Below are 17,177 nucleotides of genomic sequence, written 5' to 3' on the forward strand. Positions count from 1 at the left end.
CGGGGAACGGAGCTGGGCAAGAATAGGTTCTGCATTAATCTACTCCCTGTGTGCATCCAAATACTCTAAGGTTCCCCTTCTTCTACTCCAGTATCCTCACAGCTAAAGTGGAGTTGAGTGTCTTTCATTTTCATTTTTCAAACACAGAAAGTCAATTGAAATCTGACATGTCCAATTAAAAACCGAATAGTCTACATGTCACATGGATTCTGAATAAATGGGGCATGAGAAAGAAAGCCACTAAGAGATTTAGGATACATAAGCTTTCTATATTTACTTTCACTTCTTATTGTAACCTCTTAATGCAAAGTGTAGTTAGTTACATAATGGATATAGTCAGTTTCTCTAAATTCCTGCACCTAGGACTAACAATTGGTACTTAGTGATTCAGATCACAAGTATCTCTTTATACACTGAGTGTACAAAACATTAAGAACACTTTCATCATATTGAGTTGCATCCCCCTTTTCCCCCAGAATAGTCTCAATTTGTTGGGTCATGGACACTACAAGGTGTCGAAAGCGTTCCACAGGGATGCTGGCCCATGTTGACTCCAATGCTTGACCCCAAAGGTGTTCGATGGGATTGAAGTCAGGGCTCTGTGCAGACCAGTTCAGTTCTTCCACACCAATCTCAACAAACCACTTCTGTATGGACCTCGCTTTGTGCATGGGGGTATTGTCATGCTGAAACAGGAATGTGCCTTCCCCAAAATGTTGCCACAAAGTTGGAAGCACAGAATCATCTAGAATGTCATTGTATGCTGTAGCATTAAAATGTCCCACAGTTGTGTCAAGTTGGCTGGATGTCCTTTAGGTGGTGGACCATTCTTGATACACATGGGAGACTGTTGAGTGTGATAACCCCAGCAGCGTTGCATTTCCCAACACAAACCAGTGCGCCTGGCACCTACTACCATACCCCGTTCAAAGGCACTTAAATATTTTGTCTTGCCTCTTCATCCTCTAAATGGCACACATACACAATCCATGTCTCAATTGCCTCAAGGATGAAACAAAATCCTTCTTTAACCTGTCTCCTCTTCTTCATCTACACTGATTTGAAGTGGATTTAACAAGTTAGATCAATAAGGGATCATAGCATTGACCTGGTCAGTCTATGTCTTGGAAAGAGCAGGTATTTATAATGTTTTGTACACTCAGGCTATATCGCAACCATTTTGTTGAATAAAGCTAAAGTGATACCTGAGAATGCAGGAGGAAAATAGTCAACAATAGTTCCTGTACTAGACCATTGTAGCAGGTAAAGATGAAACTGACTACAGATACACTACATGGCCCAAATGATGCTTGTCTAACATCTCATTCCAAAATCATGGGCATTAAAATGGAGTTGGTCCCACCCTTGTTGCTATAACAGCTTACTTTTGGCCATGTAGTGTAGCTAGATAAGTAGTACATTTGGCTGATGTAGTAGCCTATGTGTGATTTAGATGTAATGCTTAGAACACCAGCAGGCAATATTTAAATAAAAAAAGCTTGATATGACATTTTTTTTTAAGTTACAGAAAATTAATATGTATTACATTTTTGTTAATGTATAAATATTTATACTGTAATTTATGAATATGGTTTTATACAATATACGAGTGACTCTGTGTGTTGTTCTTTGACATGATTCCATTGCATTTTATCACCATCAACATTCTTTTCACAATCAGAACGTAGAAGGCGTGTTGTACATTTTCAAGGGCCAAGACACTAATTGTGCTATCAAGACAATCGGAGCTCTAGAAAGATGCCAGAGAGTCGGATGACCATTCAAAACGAATTTCCCAGTCGGAGCTCGTTTTTTCCAGTTGTCGTAAACTAATGCATCGTTCAAAACAACTGATAACTCGGAACTGGGAACTCGGCTATTTCCGACTTCTGACTTCAGTGTGTTCAAAACAGACGGGAACTCAAAAAAGGGAGCTCCGATTGAGAAAAATCGATTTGAACAGTCATCCAACTCGGAATTCCAACTCGGGATCTCTGGCCTCTTTCTAGAGCTCCGACTTTCCAACCTGAAGATCACTGACGTCATGATTTGACCTGATATTTTTCCCGAATTCCCAGTAGATTTGAACACCGCAACACTGAAGTCGGAAGTCTGACATTTCCGAGTTCTCAGTTATTTTGAACATGGCATAATGATTCTTCATCCTTTGACCACATAGACCGCGATTTGTCAGTGGATGACACGTCCGATGACTTGGCACGCAACCATTGGTTGTTGCGTCTCCTCGCCTAGCTATGGAACGCGCTCCCAAATTCCATGTTTTATTATGAGTTTCTTTTAATAAGACATTTTTAATAAACTATGAGAGGTCAGGTTTATTCTGTATGATGAGCATCAAATATGTCACTAAATTATTTTGTGTATTCAGGACTCGTGTATCCTATTAGATAGAGACAGACATTTTCTCTCTTTCTGTTTGAATTATTACCTTTGCTGCCAAGCCATCAAACCGAAAATAACGTGTCCGCATCGAGGTTTAAAAATATTGTGGTGTTCCTTTAATAAATTAACGGTGCATTGTGGGATGTAAAATGGCTCCATGGTGTTGTCAGCAAACTAGCCAACTCTTACAGCCATAACGTTACATTTACAAATAAGTACCGTCGATGAAGCATTGCTATTAATTTCTGAATAGTAGTATAGAGAATATAGCTTTGAGAATCAACCAATTTTATTGCATTCACCTCTTTTTTTTTGTCGAAACAACAGCCACCATGGTAAGTACCTAGCGAGCTAGCTCCCTAGCCTTCTTCACTTCCGTTAACGTTATATGCAACTTGTTATTATATATGAGCGCTTGTCAGCGCAATTAGTAAGCCACCTTACCGAAATTCACCAGTGTCGATCTGATGGGTGACAACCGTAGAGAGTTATCGCCAACTTTATCCTAACTCCAATCTGCATGAACGGCTAGGCTAACTAATTTAGCCTACTGATCTACTGCTCTGTCTGGGTTTGTAAACTCAGACGAGCTTACGATAGAGGTTTGGCCTCACAATGCAAACAGACTTACAGACGTACTTTATTTTTGTTAGTCTGCAGAAGTAGACAAAGTGAGAAGTCAGTCCAGCACAAGAAGAGATGATAGAAGAAGTACTGAGTCCTCCACAAGAAGAGATGACATTAGAAGATATGACAAAAGAAGTACAGAGACTGCCAGAAGAAGAGATGACAAAAGAAGTACTGAGACTTCCAGAAGAAGATATGACGGAAGAAGTACTGAGACTGCCACAAGAAGAGATGACCGAAGAAGTACTGAGATTGCCACAAGAAGAGATGACCGAAGAAGTACTGAGACCGCCATAGGAAGAGATGACAGAAGAACAAGTACAGGTAATTTAATGGTCTGTGGTGATCACTTATCAGCTGATATCACGTGTGTGTGCCTACCTTGAAGTCATGGATAACACACACTGTGCTTCTGTATTTTTCTATTGAAGGGAAAGAAAAAATTAAAAGGAAAAGCCGCAGTAGATCATCTTCCTCCTCATCCAGCTCATCCTCATCATCGGGATCCTCTTCATCATCCTCATCCCGCTCCTCGTCTGGCAGTAGGAGTAGTTCAAGCAGCAGTGGTGAGTGTGCCAGTACATGTACCGTAGTTAAGACGCAAATGTATCTGAAATATTTTTGTGTATTTTTTATTTTAATTTTATTTATATACATATACAAAAAGCATATACAAAAAGCAGTTAAAGCCTGATAAACAGTGTCTCAGTTAGATTTTGCAATCTCCTTTCTAGATTCCCACAGCAAGTCCAGAAAGAATTCTAAGAAAAGGAAAAAGGAAAAACAACTCAAAAAGGTAAATATTCATTTTAGCGAATTATTTTGTTGGTGTAGTCTGTACCTTGTTAGATATCAAATGGTAATTTTAAGATATTTCAAATATGCTCTGTTTTCACTCTGTTTTAAAAGAAAGGGAAAAGGGAGAAAAAGCTTAAAAGGAAGAAGGACAAGAAAATTAAGACTGAGGAGGAAAGTGCTGGACCTGGACCTATTCAGATATCCAAGGTAGAAAATGTTTATGGGGCTATTTTTCCTAAAGGAAGTGCGCTACAGCCATACCTGTAGTTTGTAGCTGTCTGAAAGCTGTCATTTTGAAATGAATTGTCTTTCAGTATTTAAAAGAGAGAAAGAGAAAAAGCAAGTTCAGCATGATTTCAGGAAAGAAGATAAAAATGAAATTGAAGAAGTCAAAGAAAGACAAGCTGGTGAGTAATTCCATGACGGTTTTTACTTGCAATGATCGTGGTATGTGAAGGTTGTTTACCAACCTTAGTTGATTTCACTGATTCTAAGTTGACTCGCTCTTGGTGCTAGAGTCTGCTAAACGTGTGTGTGTGTGTGCGTGCATACATGTGTGTGTGCGTGCATACATGTGTGTGTGCGTGCATACATGTGTGTGTGCGTGCATACATGTGTGTGTGCGTGCATACATGTGTGTGTGCGTGCATACATGTGTGTGTGCGTGCATACATGTGTGTGTGCGTGCATACATGTGTGTGTGCGTGCATACATGTGTGTGTGCGTGCATACATGTGTGTGTGCGTGCGTACGTGTGTGTGCGTGCGTACGTGTGTGTGCGTGCGTACATGTGTGTGTGCGTGCGTACATGTGTGTGTGCGTGCGTACGTGTGTGTGTGCGTGCGTGCGTGTGTGCGTGCGTGCGTGTGTGTGTGCGTGCGTACGTGTGTGCGTGCGTGCGTACATGTGTGCGTGCGTGCGTACATGTGTGCGTGCGTGCGTGCGTACATGTGTGCGTGCGTGCGTGCGTACATGTGTGCGTGCGTGCGTGCGTACATGTGTGCGTGCGTGCGTACATGTGTGCGTGCATAGCAGTCAAAAGTTTGGACACCTACTCATTCAAGGGTTCTTTATTTTTACAATTTTCTACATTGTAGAATAATAGTGAAGACCTCAAAACTATGAAATAACACATATGGAATCATGTAGCAAGCAGAAAAGTGTTAAACAAATAAATCAATTTTACATTTTTCAAAGTAGCCATCCTTTGCCTTGACTTCAGCTTTGTACACTCTTGGCATTCTCTCAACCAGCTTCACCTGGAATGCTTTTCCAACTCCTTCTTGGTAGTCCTTACACAGCCTAGAGGTGGGTTGGGTCATTGTTGTGATAAAAACAAACAATAGTTCCTCTAAGTGCAAACCAAATGGGATGGCATATCGCTGCAGAATGCTGTGGTCGTCATGATGGTTAACCTTGAATTCTAAATGCATCACAGACAGTGCTTGATGGTGGGAACCACACATGCGGAGATCATCCGTTCACCTACTCAGCATCTCACGAAGACATGGCGGTTGGAACCAAAAATGTCAAATTTGGACTCATCAAACCAAAGAAGAGATTTCTACCGGTCTAATGTCCATTGCTCATGTTTCTTGGCCCAAGCAAGTCTCTTTTCTTCTTGGTGTCCTTTAGTAGTGGTTTCTTTGCAGAAATTTGACTATGAAGACCTGATTTCACGCAGCCTCCACTAAACAGTTGATGTTGAGATGTCTGTTACTTGAACTCTGAAGCATTTATTTGGGCTCTAATTTCTGTGGCTGGTAACTCTAATGAACTTATCCTCTGAAGAGAAGGTAACTCTGGGTCTTCCTTTCCTGTAGCAGTCCTCGTGAGAGCCAGTTTCATCAGTGCTTTATGTATTTTGCGACTGCACATCAAGAAACTTTCAAAGTTCTTGACATTTTCCTGATTGACTGACCTTCATGTCTTTAAAGTAATGATGGACTGTCGTTTCTCTTTGCTTATTTGAGCTATTCTTGCCATAATATGGACTTTTACCAGATAGGGCTATCTTCTGTATACCACCCCTACCTTGTCACAACACAGCTGATTGGCTCAAATGCATTAAGAAGGAAAGCAATTCCACAAATTAACTTTTAACCAGGCGCACCTGTTAATTATAATGCATCCCAGGTAACTACCTCATGAAGCTGGTTGAGAGAATGCCAAGAGTGTGCAAAGCTGTCAAGGCAAAGGGTGGCTACTTTGGAAAATATGAAATATATTTTGTTTTATTAACACTTTTTTTGGTTACTACATGATTCCGTATGTGTTATTTCATAGTTTTGATGTCTTCCCTATTATTCTACAATGTAGAAAACCGTAAAAATAAAGAAAAACCCTTGAATGAGTAGGTGTCAACTTTTGACTGATTTTGTGTGTGTGTGTGTGTGTGTGTGTGTGTGTGTTTTATTTTTTCAACAGAGAGACAAGAATCGCGCAGAACTGCTTGAATTCCTCAACTCCACGTTGTAATGCATGGACCGTCACCGTTAGTTACGTTCCAGAATCTTCCACTTTTTTCCAGAACAGAACTCAGGGAAAGAACCCATGTGATAAAGCTCTGAAAGAAAATACATTTTTAGGTTTATTATCACAGGAAGAGATTGGGGATATGGCCCAGGTTGTTTGAAAATGTCAGTAAAAGCCATGTCTCGGAATTTGACTTCGTGCTGTCACTTTGTTGCCGGCGCCTTTCTGCAGACTATTTGTAACCAATGTCTCTGTTTTGATTTTTAGAACTAATTACTACAATATTGAAGGAGCCAGTCGCTGACTTTGTCTGTATGTTTGCTAAGCAAGATAGTGTTGCTGTGGTGGAATTTACTGTCATCTGCAAAGATCTTAGTGATGAACAACCTACCAGAGGTCAAATTGTATTTGTTTTCTTTGGGATTGATCAAAGGGGCAATCTGCTGTTGCTAAATCAATTTTTAGATTTAAATGAATGACATACTCGTTTATTCTCGAAGAATATAACTTTTATAGATACCTAACTGTCGTACCCCACCAAGGACCCAAAATATAAACTTGTTTTAAACGTAAACAAACACTATATAGCCTTTAAACATAGTTTTAACCATCATTTGGCTGTCATGGATGGTCAGTCCTTGTTTTCATAGCTCTGTCCATGAGTTTGTTATCCAATTTCTCCAGCCCCATAGCTGAGCTATGTACCTAATCAATGGCAGGGTGTCTGCTTTGTTATTGTTTTGAACTGCAGATTTCTCCCTTTAAGCATGCCTGGCACAATGGAACAAAGGAAAAGTGCCAACTCTGTCCATTTTTCTCTCCAGGCAGGCTCAAAGTATTTGAAATCAAATACTATTTGAACCCAGATGTGATGAACACAGATTTGTGTAAGCTTCATTGTAGTGTAATCTGTCAAATAAAACACCAGTCTGGCATTGCATTGTTTGATGATATATGTTTTAACGAACAGACAAAACTGTCCTGCAGCTAACTCTTGACTGTATCCCCTGGAATTGTATTTCTTTAATGGTTGGTGTTTAAGACATCTATATTTAATATATCAGAGTCATCTATAGAATGTACAAATCTGAGACCCGTAACTGGATGTCATCCCATGTAAATCAAATGTATTTTGGATGAGTGTTATACTTTGTGAAGGCAACTTGATTTGTGACAGTCCACTCCATACAACAGCTCTTTTCTCAACAGCAATAAACTGCTGCTGTTATACTCTACAGTAGTGATGTGCAATGTTCCGATACAAAACATCCATTCCCTTTGTGTGTGAATTATTGCTGCCATTGTAAAACTTGTGAGACAGTGTGTCCTGTATCTAGGATTTGTCCATTTTCTTGGACACAGCAAATAGCACAGGCTCCTGGATATTAGTTGCTATGCAATAAAACAGTGCCTATATACTTACCACTTAGAAAATGTGGATTTTCTGCTTCTCTCTTGAGAAAATGCCATAAGAAGGTGATAGGCTTTCAAAATATTTGCACAGAAATAAGTCAATAGCAATGAAGTAAGACTGACAACACAGACGTGAATCAAGATGCGCTGTATTCCAACTAAAGAATTAAAAGATCGATACAATTTCATACTGAACATGGTGTAATAGAGCAATCAGTGATACATTTTCTTATTTTTTTAGCTATAAAACGGTCTAAAGCTGTTTTTAGTACTACTTCCCTTTTACAGTTCTAAAAATGTCACAGAACTTCTTGTTATTGCTTTTAATGTAAGTCTCATTGGTTAATTAGTTTTAAGTATAAATAGTTACCAAGTATTAAGTTGAAAAGGCACTGAAAATGTATAATTTACAAGACAAAGATTTCAATAGTACAGTACAGCAAATAAGGTGTCTGACAATCTCATTGTGAAGTATTCTAAGCATAGCTCCCCAGTCAAAAGCATTCAATAGGGATCACCCCATGCTGCCAAAGGAGAGGATGGGAGAGATGTCTCCTATTTCTCCCCATTATTGTGCAAAGCAGACTGGGCAGGTTCCGGGGGGGTTATTATAGGCTACATCTCACTAGCTTCTCTCCGTCCCCCACTGAACCACAACACTGTCTTGTGGATCCCCAGCTCAGATGGCCTTGGTAGTGTAAAGCCCTTTGTGTCTGAAGTCAGGCATGCTCCTAACCCTCTGGGCCCTGTCAGCCCTCTCTTCCAGCGCCTTCTCCACGTCTTCTGACACCGTCTTCAGCTCGCCCTCCCCCCTGGTTGAGGTTAGGCCCACGGTGCTGCCAAAGGGGTTGATTTTGATGCGTGACTTGAAGTTCATGAGAGACATGCTCATGACCCGCTTGTTGTTCCACTGGCGCGAGAGCCGCTGTGCCTCCTGCTCCTCCCTCAGGCGGTCCAGGGCCTCGAGGATGACAGAGCGGAAAAGGACCAACACCTCCTGCATCTCTGGCTCGTTCTCAGTCACCACCTGGCGGAACCTGGACGTCAGGTAGGGAACAAGGAAAGAGAGAGAAGTCACATCAGTCTCAGCTGGGGTTGCAAAATTCCTGGAACTCTCCATATATTCCCTGGTTTTCCTGAAATCCTGGATGGACAATTATGGATTTCCTGCTTATTCCCTCACAATTTAGGGGAAGCCAGGGAATTTAATGAAAGTTCCAGGAATTTTGAAACCCTGAACCCTCAGCTATGTGTGACTGGTCGGGTTTCGAACACAAGTTTCCTTTGCGCTACATGACTGTTAGGTTAGCCCCCTGACCTCCAGCCAAGGAATTAACTCAGGGAGCCAACGCAGGTCTTCATGTTGCTGGCCAGGGTTCAAATCCGGGTATCTTGCACACCACAATACTTTTTAAGCCCACTGAGCTAAAGCCTAGGCATTGATACAAGAAGTCTTCAGGTCTCAGGCTCAGGTACTCATCACACGAGCATGGTTCCCAACCACCTCCAATACATGATGTTTCATCTGTGGATTTTAAAATGGTACAAACCAAGAGACCTTTAGCCACCCGCTATAATCAATAGCTTTGTTTCACATTGCCTGGTAATGTTTTCAGGGGAAAAACTGTGTGCGCATCCACTTTTACTCATGGAGGGGTCAAAGGAGTGTACATTTGAAACGTGTGGGAAGGGGATGAGCGCGGGCTATTCCACTCACCAGCTTATACCATTCTCACTGTACCACCACAACATGTGCTATCACTAATGCACTAGAAAAACATTTCATCCAAAAAAAGCCTATTATATAGTTAACTGCCAAAATAAAGGAAACACCAACATTAAGTGTTTTAGTAGGGTTTTAATAAGGCGTCAGGCCACCACGAGCCGCCAGATAAGCTTTAATGCGCCTTGGCATAGAAGTGTCTGGAACTCTATTGAGGGATGCGACACCATTCTTCCATGAGAAATTCCATAATTTGGTGTTTTGTTGATGGTGGTGGAAAACGCTTTCTCAGGCACCGCTCCAGAATCTCCCATAATTTGTTCAATTGGGTTGAGATCTGGTGACTGAGACACACGCACACACACAAACACACACCCTTTAAACCCCTTATGCTACTTTGCGACCCATCTTTCAAAGTCATTAAGATCTCTTCTTCTAGCCATGGAAGCCAAAATTATGGTCAACTGGGCATTTTTATACATGACCATAAGCATGATGGGATGTTAATTGCTTAATAAGCTCAGAAAACCACACCTGTTCTGAAAGCATGTGTATTGAAAGCATGTGCTTCCATATACTTTGCATCCTTTATTTTGGCAGACCTGTACGTCGGAAGAGCGTCTCTGCTTTTCCCCATGCTTTTGTGACATCAGTGCTCTCAAGTCCCTTTGCCCATCAGCCAGTATAGCAGGTAGATAGCTAACCATGGCCCCTCTGTCTGCATGAACAGCAGGGCAGGGGGAGAGACAGGAAGGCTTGCCAACTAAAGCCACTTACTCCCCTCAAGACAAGGCTGATAAGTTCTTAGGATGCCTTTAAATAGATCAGCCCCCACCAGCCCTTTACTCCTGTTGATTTGGCAGATTGGCCTCCAGTGTTTTCTGTTCCCTCTACCAACTCACTCTCTCTCTCTCTCTCTGCCTTTTCAATATTAATGTGGGTACATTTTCTCTCCACAGAAGGAAAATCACCATCTGAACTCTATCTCAACAGCCACTGTACATTATACTGCACGTCGTATGTTTTTCACAATGGTCCAGGAATAATGATCCTCTGCACGTACAAAACCAGTGGGAGTTGATTTACCTGAAACCACCTCTCATTCCCCAATGGGCTTCCTTCCAGTACCTGTGGTTATTCAATTATCACCTGACTGAGCCCTCGGATAACACCTAGGTCAGTACCACCTTTCCACAAATAGATCAACTAGCACCAACTAACGATTAGTGCAAGACACCTGAGACAACCAATCGATAGCTTCACCTTTCCCAATTTGAACTGCTTTGTGCTGAGCAGGGTTGTGTTCATTTGGCATCAAATGGACTAAAACAGGAAGGGACTACCTAGAGTTGTTTAAATAAGAAATGCTCACTTTAGTTTTCCATTGCATGCCCTACTGAACACAACCTTGGTCAGAGGGTTGGTTCAGGGAGTATGAGGATTCTGTGTCATGCACTATAGCCCGTTACCATATATGTGATTGAATATTATCTGCTGTCGGCTTGTGTGGATGTATGTATGTGTTTTGCAACATAGCTGACTTGAAACATTGCTAACAGTTTCAGGGCCATGGGCCTTTCTCATGATGGAAAAATACAGAATAACATGAAGACAGGAACTGTGCAATGAGTTGGATGGGCACATTCAGAACGTAGTGTTGCGAGAACAAACGGTCTTTTGTTAGATAACAGGAGCCAGGTGCGAGATAACGGTATCGAGCATGAGCGCATAGATATTCTTCACAGCAAGTTACATCTATCAACTGGAGCGCCCGGGGGCTGGTACCAGCTCATATGACAACAATCAACGATAGGCTGGGTGAGTTTAAACCACGCCCAGTCTCTACTCTGACAGGCCGGCTCAGAAGCAGGAACTATTTCTGTCAGGGTATATTTATAATATCTTTGTCAAGAACAAGTCAGTTCTCTGTTTGCCCTGCGAGGTGGGACAGAGAGCCCGTATATACGAAAATTGCATTTACCACTTATTGCTTAGCTAATAAAAAATACATAGTATACAATCGGTGACTCATTATCATATTTATCCTGATACCAGATTCGAATTGACGCAACTCTAACAAGGGTAAGAGGGTAATCGATCATGAGAACACCATTGAATCAATGGGGGTCAAGGGTTGGATAGATAACTTGACCAGAAGGCCAGTGTAAATTATGGGGTTAAGTAAAGAAACAAATAAGGTCAAGACAAGGGTTTTTCACCTCAGTATGACGGTTCCACAGTAGGACGGATGCACCTTGGAGCATAGGTTCTCCAGGCCCAGCCTCTCGCCAGTCGACACATTGTAGGTGTTGCGTGGCGTGTTGACCAGCCAGGTGTAGTCCACGCCTGTCTGAAGGCGCCGATACTCGTTGTCCCTCTCACGCTGCATCCTCTCTGCCTCCTTCAGCTGCCAGCTGAGCTCCAGCATCAGGGTGTCTGTGACCACGTCAGATGGGTCCCGCCGTGGACTCCGGTAGTCCGGCTCGCTGCTCCAACCGAACCACGAGGCCATCACCACTGTTGCCTTGTCCCCCTTTTACCATGTGCTTGCATGGGAGGAACCAGAGCGTAAGAAGAGAACATGGTGTAATTCAGTACATGGCATACAGTGCATTTGGGAAGTATTCAGACCCCTTGACTTTTTCCACATTTTGATACGTTACAAGCCTTATTCTGAAATAGATTTTTTTTTTACATGTAAATGTCATCAATCTACACACGATACCCCATAATGACAAAGCGAAAACAGAAATGCCTTATATAAATAAGTATTCAGACTCTTTGCTATAAGACTTGAAATTGTGCTCAGGTGCATCCTGTTTCCATTGATCATCCTTGAGATGTTTCTACAACTTGGTTGCAGTCCACCTGTGGTAAATTCAATTCTTAAATGGAAGAAGTTTGGAATTACCAAGACTCTTCCTAGAGCTGTCCGCCCGGCCAAACTGAGCAATCGGGTCACTCTGACAGAGCTCCAGAGTTCCTCTGTGGAGATGCTAGAACCTTCCAGAAGGACAATCAGGTACCAATCAACCACCAATCAGGCCTTTATGGTAGAGTGGCTAGACGGAAACCACTCCTAAGTAAAAGGCACATGACAGCCTGCATGGAGTTTGCCAAAAGGCACCTAAAGGACTCTCAGACCATGAGAAACAAGATGGTCTGGTCTGATGAAACCAAGATTGGACGCTTAGGTGCAAATGCCAAGCGCCATGTCTGGAGGAAACCTGGCACCATCCCTACGGTGAAGCATGTTGGTGGCAGTGGGGATGTTTTTCAGCAGCAGGGACTAGGAGACTTTGTCAGAATTGAGGGAAAGACGAACGGAGCAAAGTACAGAGATCCTTGATGAAAACCTGCTCTGGAGCGTTCAGGACCTCAGACTGGGGCAAAGGTTCACCTTTCAACAGGACAACAACCCTAAGCACACAGCCAAGACAACGCAGGAGTGGCTTCGGGACACGTCTCTGAATGTCCTTGAGTGGCCCAGCCAGAGTCCGGACTTGAACCCGATCGAACATCTCTGGAGACCTGAAAATAGCTGTGCAGCGACGCTCCCCATCCAACCTGACAGAGCTTGTGAGGATATGCAGAAAAAAATGGAAGAAACTCCCCAAATACAGTTATGCCTAGCTTGTAACGTCATACTCAAGAAGACTTGAGACTGTAATCGCTGCCAAAGCTGTTTAAACAAAGTACTGTCTAAAGAGTTTGAATACTTATGTAAATGTGATATTTCCGTTTTTTTTATTTTTTATATATTAGCAAAAATGTCTAAAAATCTGTTTTTGCTTTGTCATTTATGAAGTATTGTGTGTAGATTGATGAGGTTAAAAACATTTTTTTCCAATTTAGAATAAGGCTGTAACGTAACAACATTTTGACAAAGTCAAGGGGCTTGAATACTTACCGAATGCACTGTAATTCTTTGCCTCCGCACCAAAAGAAAAGTATACTGTGTTTGCTAGGTTGTGGCATGGATTGTTTGTCTGAAAGGGTTGCTTTTGTGCAATGATGTTTTTCTCAGTATACTGTATCTTTGATGAACCAGGTCAACTAAATGGAAATGGCACTGTATTAAAATACATTGCATCATTTTAATCTTAATCAATTTTATAATATTATATTTTGTATAAGTGAGGTTTGTTAGTAATTTCTTGATTTCGCTGGATGGATTGGGTGAATGTCTAGATAGTCTGTTTAGCCTAGGTTGTGGTCACATCAATGTAACCCATGGGAGGTACAGGTACTGTGTGTACCTCGTTAGCTAATGGCGTTTTTTTTTACAACAGTTTGGAGGCTGTCTCCCCCGGACAGGCTGTTATCACAGATTTAAATATATCCCCAAAGGGGAACAGCACAGAGATAGTTGTCTCTCACACACACACTCCTGTTATTCAGGTGTCTGTACAAGCCAAAGCCCATAATATCCCTTCACATCCACTATCATTGTGCTTGTGTTCCATTGTGTTGCTTACTTCCAATTCATGTCAAACTCTTCAGGGTTGCCATGTCCATTAAAACTGAGGAGACCGGGTTATACATGTGTACAATAAAAATACATAAGGTATTGTTTGTTATACGCATAATTAATCGAAAGATAATGAATTTGGCCATCAGTGCCACTTGAAAAAAAATATGTGCACTGTGTTGGCTTGATTTTTCCTTCTAGTTTTGGGGGGAGAGTTTGATATCAATGTATATTTTGTATGTTTGTGTTGGTTTTGTATTGTAAATCATGTAGATTAAGAGTGTGTTTATAAACATATGCTTCGGGGGCGTATTGGACAGAGAGAGACGGCATGAGATAAATCCAATTATGTACACAAAACAAAAATATAAACGCAACATGTAAAGTGTTGGTCCCATATTTCATGAGCTGAAATAAAAGATCCCAGACATTTTCCATTCACACAAAAATTCTGTGCACACATTTGTTTACATCCGTGATGGAGAGCATTTCTCCTTTGCCAAGATAGTGCATTCACCTGACAGGTGTGGCATATAAAGAAGCTGATTACACAGAATGATCAGTTAACAGGTGCACCTTGTGCTAAGGACAATAAAAGGCCACTCTAAAATGTGCAGTTTTGTCACACAACACAATGCCACAGATGTCTCAAGTTTTGAGGGAGTGTGCAATTGACATGCTGACTGCAGGAATGTCCACCAGAGCTGTTGCCAGAGAATTCAATGTTCATTTCTCTACCATAAGCCGCCTCGAGCGTCCAACCGGTCTCAAAACCGCAGACCACGTATGTGGCGTCATGTGGGCGAGTGGTTTGCTGATGTCAACATTGTGAACAGAGTGGTGGCCGTGGGGTTATGGTATGGGCAGTCATAAGCTATGGACAGACAACAAATTACAATTGCATTTTATCGATGGCAGTTTGAATGCACAGATCTACTGTGACGAGATTTGTCGTGCCTTTCATGCCCGGCCCCATGTCGCAAGGATCTATACATAATTCCTGGAAGGTGAAAATGCTCAGTTCTTCCATGGCCTGCATACCAGACATGTCACCCGTTGAGCATGATGCTCCGGATCGACATGTACAACAGCATGTTATCCAACAGTATGTTATCCAACAATATCCAGGAACTTCGCACAGCCATTGAAGTGTGGAACAACATACCACAGACCACAATCAACAGCCTGATCAACTCTCTGCGAAGGAGATGTGTCGGGTTGCATGAGGCAAATGGTGGTCACACCAGATTACTGGTTTTCTGATCCACGCAGCTACCTACTTTCTTTTTAAGGTATGTGTGACCAACAGATGCATATCTGTATTCCCATATGTATGTAGAATCCATAGATCAGGGCCTAATGAATTTATTTCAATTCACTGATTTACTTATATGAACTGTAACTAAGTAAAATCTATATATTAACCCTGGATTACTGATGCTATATATTGGCCATTGAGAGGCTTTGAAGCCACCGGTTGACCATATTGGCACTCCCCAGTAGGAGCAGTCCTCCATAGGAATGAATGGAATTTTAGTATTTTTGTTGTTGTAGTGGGGACAGTAATATTAATCTCAAATAATTATATTTTAAGGAAAATATGCAGAAATTGTTCTGCCATTTCCTAGTTGCTAAAATTTGAATAGTTCACCTTATTTTAATGTGTGACAAAACAAGTAATCACTGCATAGAGAATCATTGTACCATCTAAACTGCTGTGAAATATATTTTCCATAACGACAAATATTGTATTTTCAGTTGTTTGAAGCAGGTGTACAAAACCAAAAGTAAAATACTAAAAAGTGAAACATACAAATGAGAAGCATAGAAATAGAACACATAGAACATATCTACCTGTTGCTTACATGCCTCATTAGTCCTGATCTTTACACTCATAAGATCTGATCAAAATCGGTTGACAATGCCTCTTTTAATCGTCTACACCCGTCTGAAAATGTGGGCATTCTCAGAATGTGAACATGATCCGGACACAGGTTGCATGTCAGCACCAGCTATAAACATGGCTAATAATGTACTAATTAGCTCAAACACATGGAATTTTCTAGTTAATTGGCTTTCCTGTTATTTAATTGTCATGCAATTGTAGGTAGGTGTTATTAGATTTAAGGTTAAAGATGTTCTCGTCTAATGTATGCTTCTATCTCAGACAGGAAATTCATCCAACAAATACATTTATGTGACTATATTTCCCACTTTTAACACCCTGACTACCAGAAATCTCACTTGACACACAGTATTGTAGTCCATAGTGCTACTACAAATTTCCCCTTGAACTAAAACAAAGCATTGAATGAATTAACTCTGCTTACCTGAACTCTTGTTAGTCTCGGGACCTATAGCAGGAAGTGAATTCACAGTGGAGTGAATATATGATAAGTCCTTCGACCAAAAGACAGATGTAGAAAGAGAGAGATTTTGGTGAAAGATGTATTTCTGTTGGTCGCACGGGACTCTAATACTTCACAAACAGGAGGGGGATTATCTGAGCACACACACTCTTAATCGGTCCTCCCCCCCCGGGAGGCCTGGCCTGTTGTTTCTTGTTCCTGGAGGTTGGCGGCACTGTCTCAAAGGGAAAAAGCGGATCACAGCTCCTGATGAGGTGCTTGGTGTAGCCTCTTACGACTCCCTGTTGCCATAGCGATGCTCCTAAACCTATTTGGCCTCAATAAGCTCTATCAGCTGAGAGGGAGGCAGAGAGATAAAAGGAGGGGGGAAGAGAGAGAGATGACATGACAAGACTGATGGGTCGACCCAGACGCCTTTTAAATAGCCCCTCGGAAGACTACAGTGCCCATTTTTGTCACTGGTAATTACTGATAATATGTTTACATGATTTATTTTATTAATCTCCCACCATTTAATAGTCTAAAAAAGACAGTTATAGGACACTTAGGCTTCTCTGAATATACGCCTCTTTGGCTCTATCCAGTGGTTGGCTGCATCATTACAATACAAAAAATTCAGCTCATTGCTATGTCACGTCAAAGGGGCGGTCCTTAGAAAAGCTGCTCTCAGTGGACTTGATCGGGACACAGACATCGCTGGATTCCTATTTTTTTTAACCTTTATTTAACTAGGCAAGTCAGTTAAGAACAAAAGCTTATGTACAATGACAGCCTACCCCGGCCACGCCCTAACATGGACAACGCTGGGCCAATTGTGCAACGACCTATGGGACTCCCAATCACGGCCGGTTGTGATACAGCCTGGAATCAAACCAGGGCTGTAGTGACACTTCTAGCA

At 41.7% G+C, this 17,177-nt stretch overlaps 2 protein-coding genes across 2 annotated transcripts; one reads left to right on the forward strand and one right to left on the reverse strand.

The window, feature by feature from the left end:
* The first annotated feature begins 2,514 nt into the window (after nucleotides 1–2,514).
* Nucleotides 2,515–7,571, forward strand: LOC112217425 (zinc finger CCHC domain-containing protein 10). The gene is made up of 7 exons (XM_024377708.1): nucleotides 2,515–2,738; nucleotides 3,057–3,354; nucleotides 3,462–3,596; nucleotides 3,765–3,826; nucleotides 3,940–4,035; nucleotides 4,143–4,235; nucleotides 6,256–7,571. The coding sequence occupies exons 1-7, from the start codon at nucleotides 2,736–2,738 to the stop codon at nucleotides 6,304–6,306; spliced, it is 738 nt and encodes a 245-aa protein (XP_024233476.1). The 5' UTR covers nucleotides 2,515–2,735; the 3' UTR covers nucleotides 6,307–7,571.
* Nucleotides 7,572–7,849: 278 nt separating this feature from the next.
* Nucleotides 7,850–16,739, reverse strand: LOC112217426 (protein RD3). The gene is made up of 3 exons (XM_024377709.2): nucleotides 16,241–16,739; nucleotides 11,659–11,985; nucleotides 7,850–8,753 (listed from the first exon to the last, which is right to left on the reverse strand). The coding sequence occupies exons 2-3, from the start codon at nucleotides 11,949–11,951 to the stop codon at nucleotides 8,396–8,398; spliced, it is 651 nt and encodes a 216-aa protein (XP_024233477.1). The 5' UTR covers nucleotides 11,952–11,985; nucleotides 16,241–16,739; the 3' UTR covers nucleotides 7,850–8,395.
* Nucleotides 16,740–17,177: the final 438 nt, after the last annotated feature.

This window comes from Oncorhynchus tshawytscha, linkage group LG18 (genome assembly GCF_018296145.1).
Source record: "Oncorhynchus tshawytscha isolate Ot180627B linkage group LG18, Otsh_v2.0, whole genome shotgun sequence".
NCBI classification, from domain to species: Eukaryota; Metazoa; Chordata; class Actinopteri; order Salmoniformes; family Salmonidae; genus Oncorhynchus; species Oncorhynchus tshawytscha.

Excerpts from the sequence above, each read along its gene's own strand:
- LOC112217425 (XM_024377708.1), top strand. Across the intron at positions 3,355-3,461 it reads TGACAGAAGAACAAGTACAG|GGAAAGAAAAAATTAAAAGG; the intron begins GTAATTTAATGG and ends TTTCTATTGAAG. Across the intron at positions 4,236-6,255 it reads AGTCAAAGAAAGACAAGCTG|AGAGACAAGAATCGCGCAGA; the intron begins GTGAGTAATTCC and ends TTTTTTCAACAG.
- LOC112217426 (XM_024377709.2), bottom strand. The coding sequence starts at position 11,951 with ATGGCCTCGTGGTTCGGTTGGAGCAGCGAGCCGGACTACCGGAGTCCA. Across the intron at positions 8,754-11,658 it reads TGTGGAACCGTCATACTGAG|GTTCCGCCAGGTGGTGACTG; the intron begins GTGAAAAACCCT and ends CCTGACGTCCAG.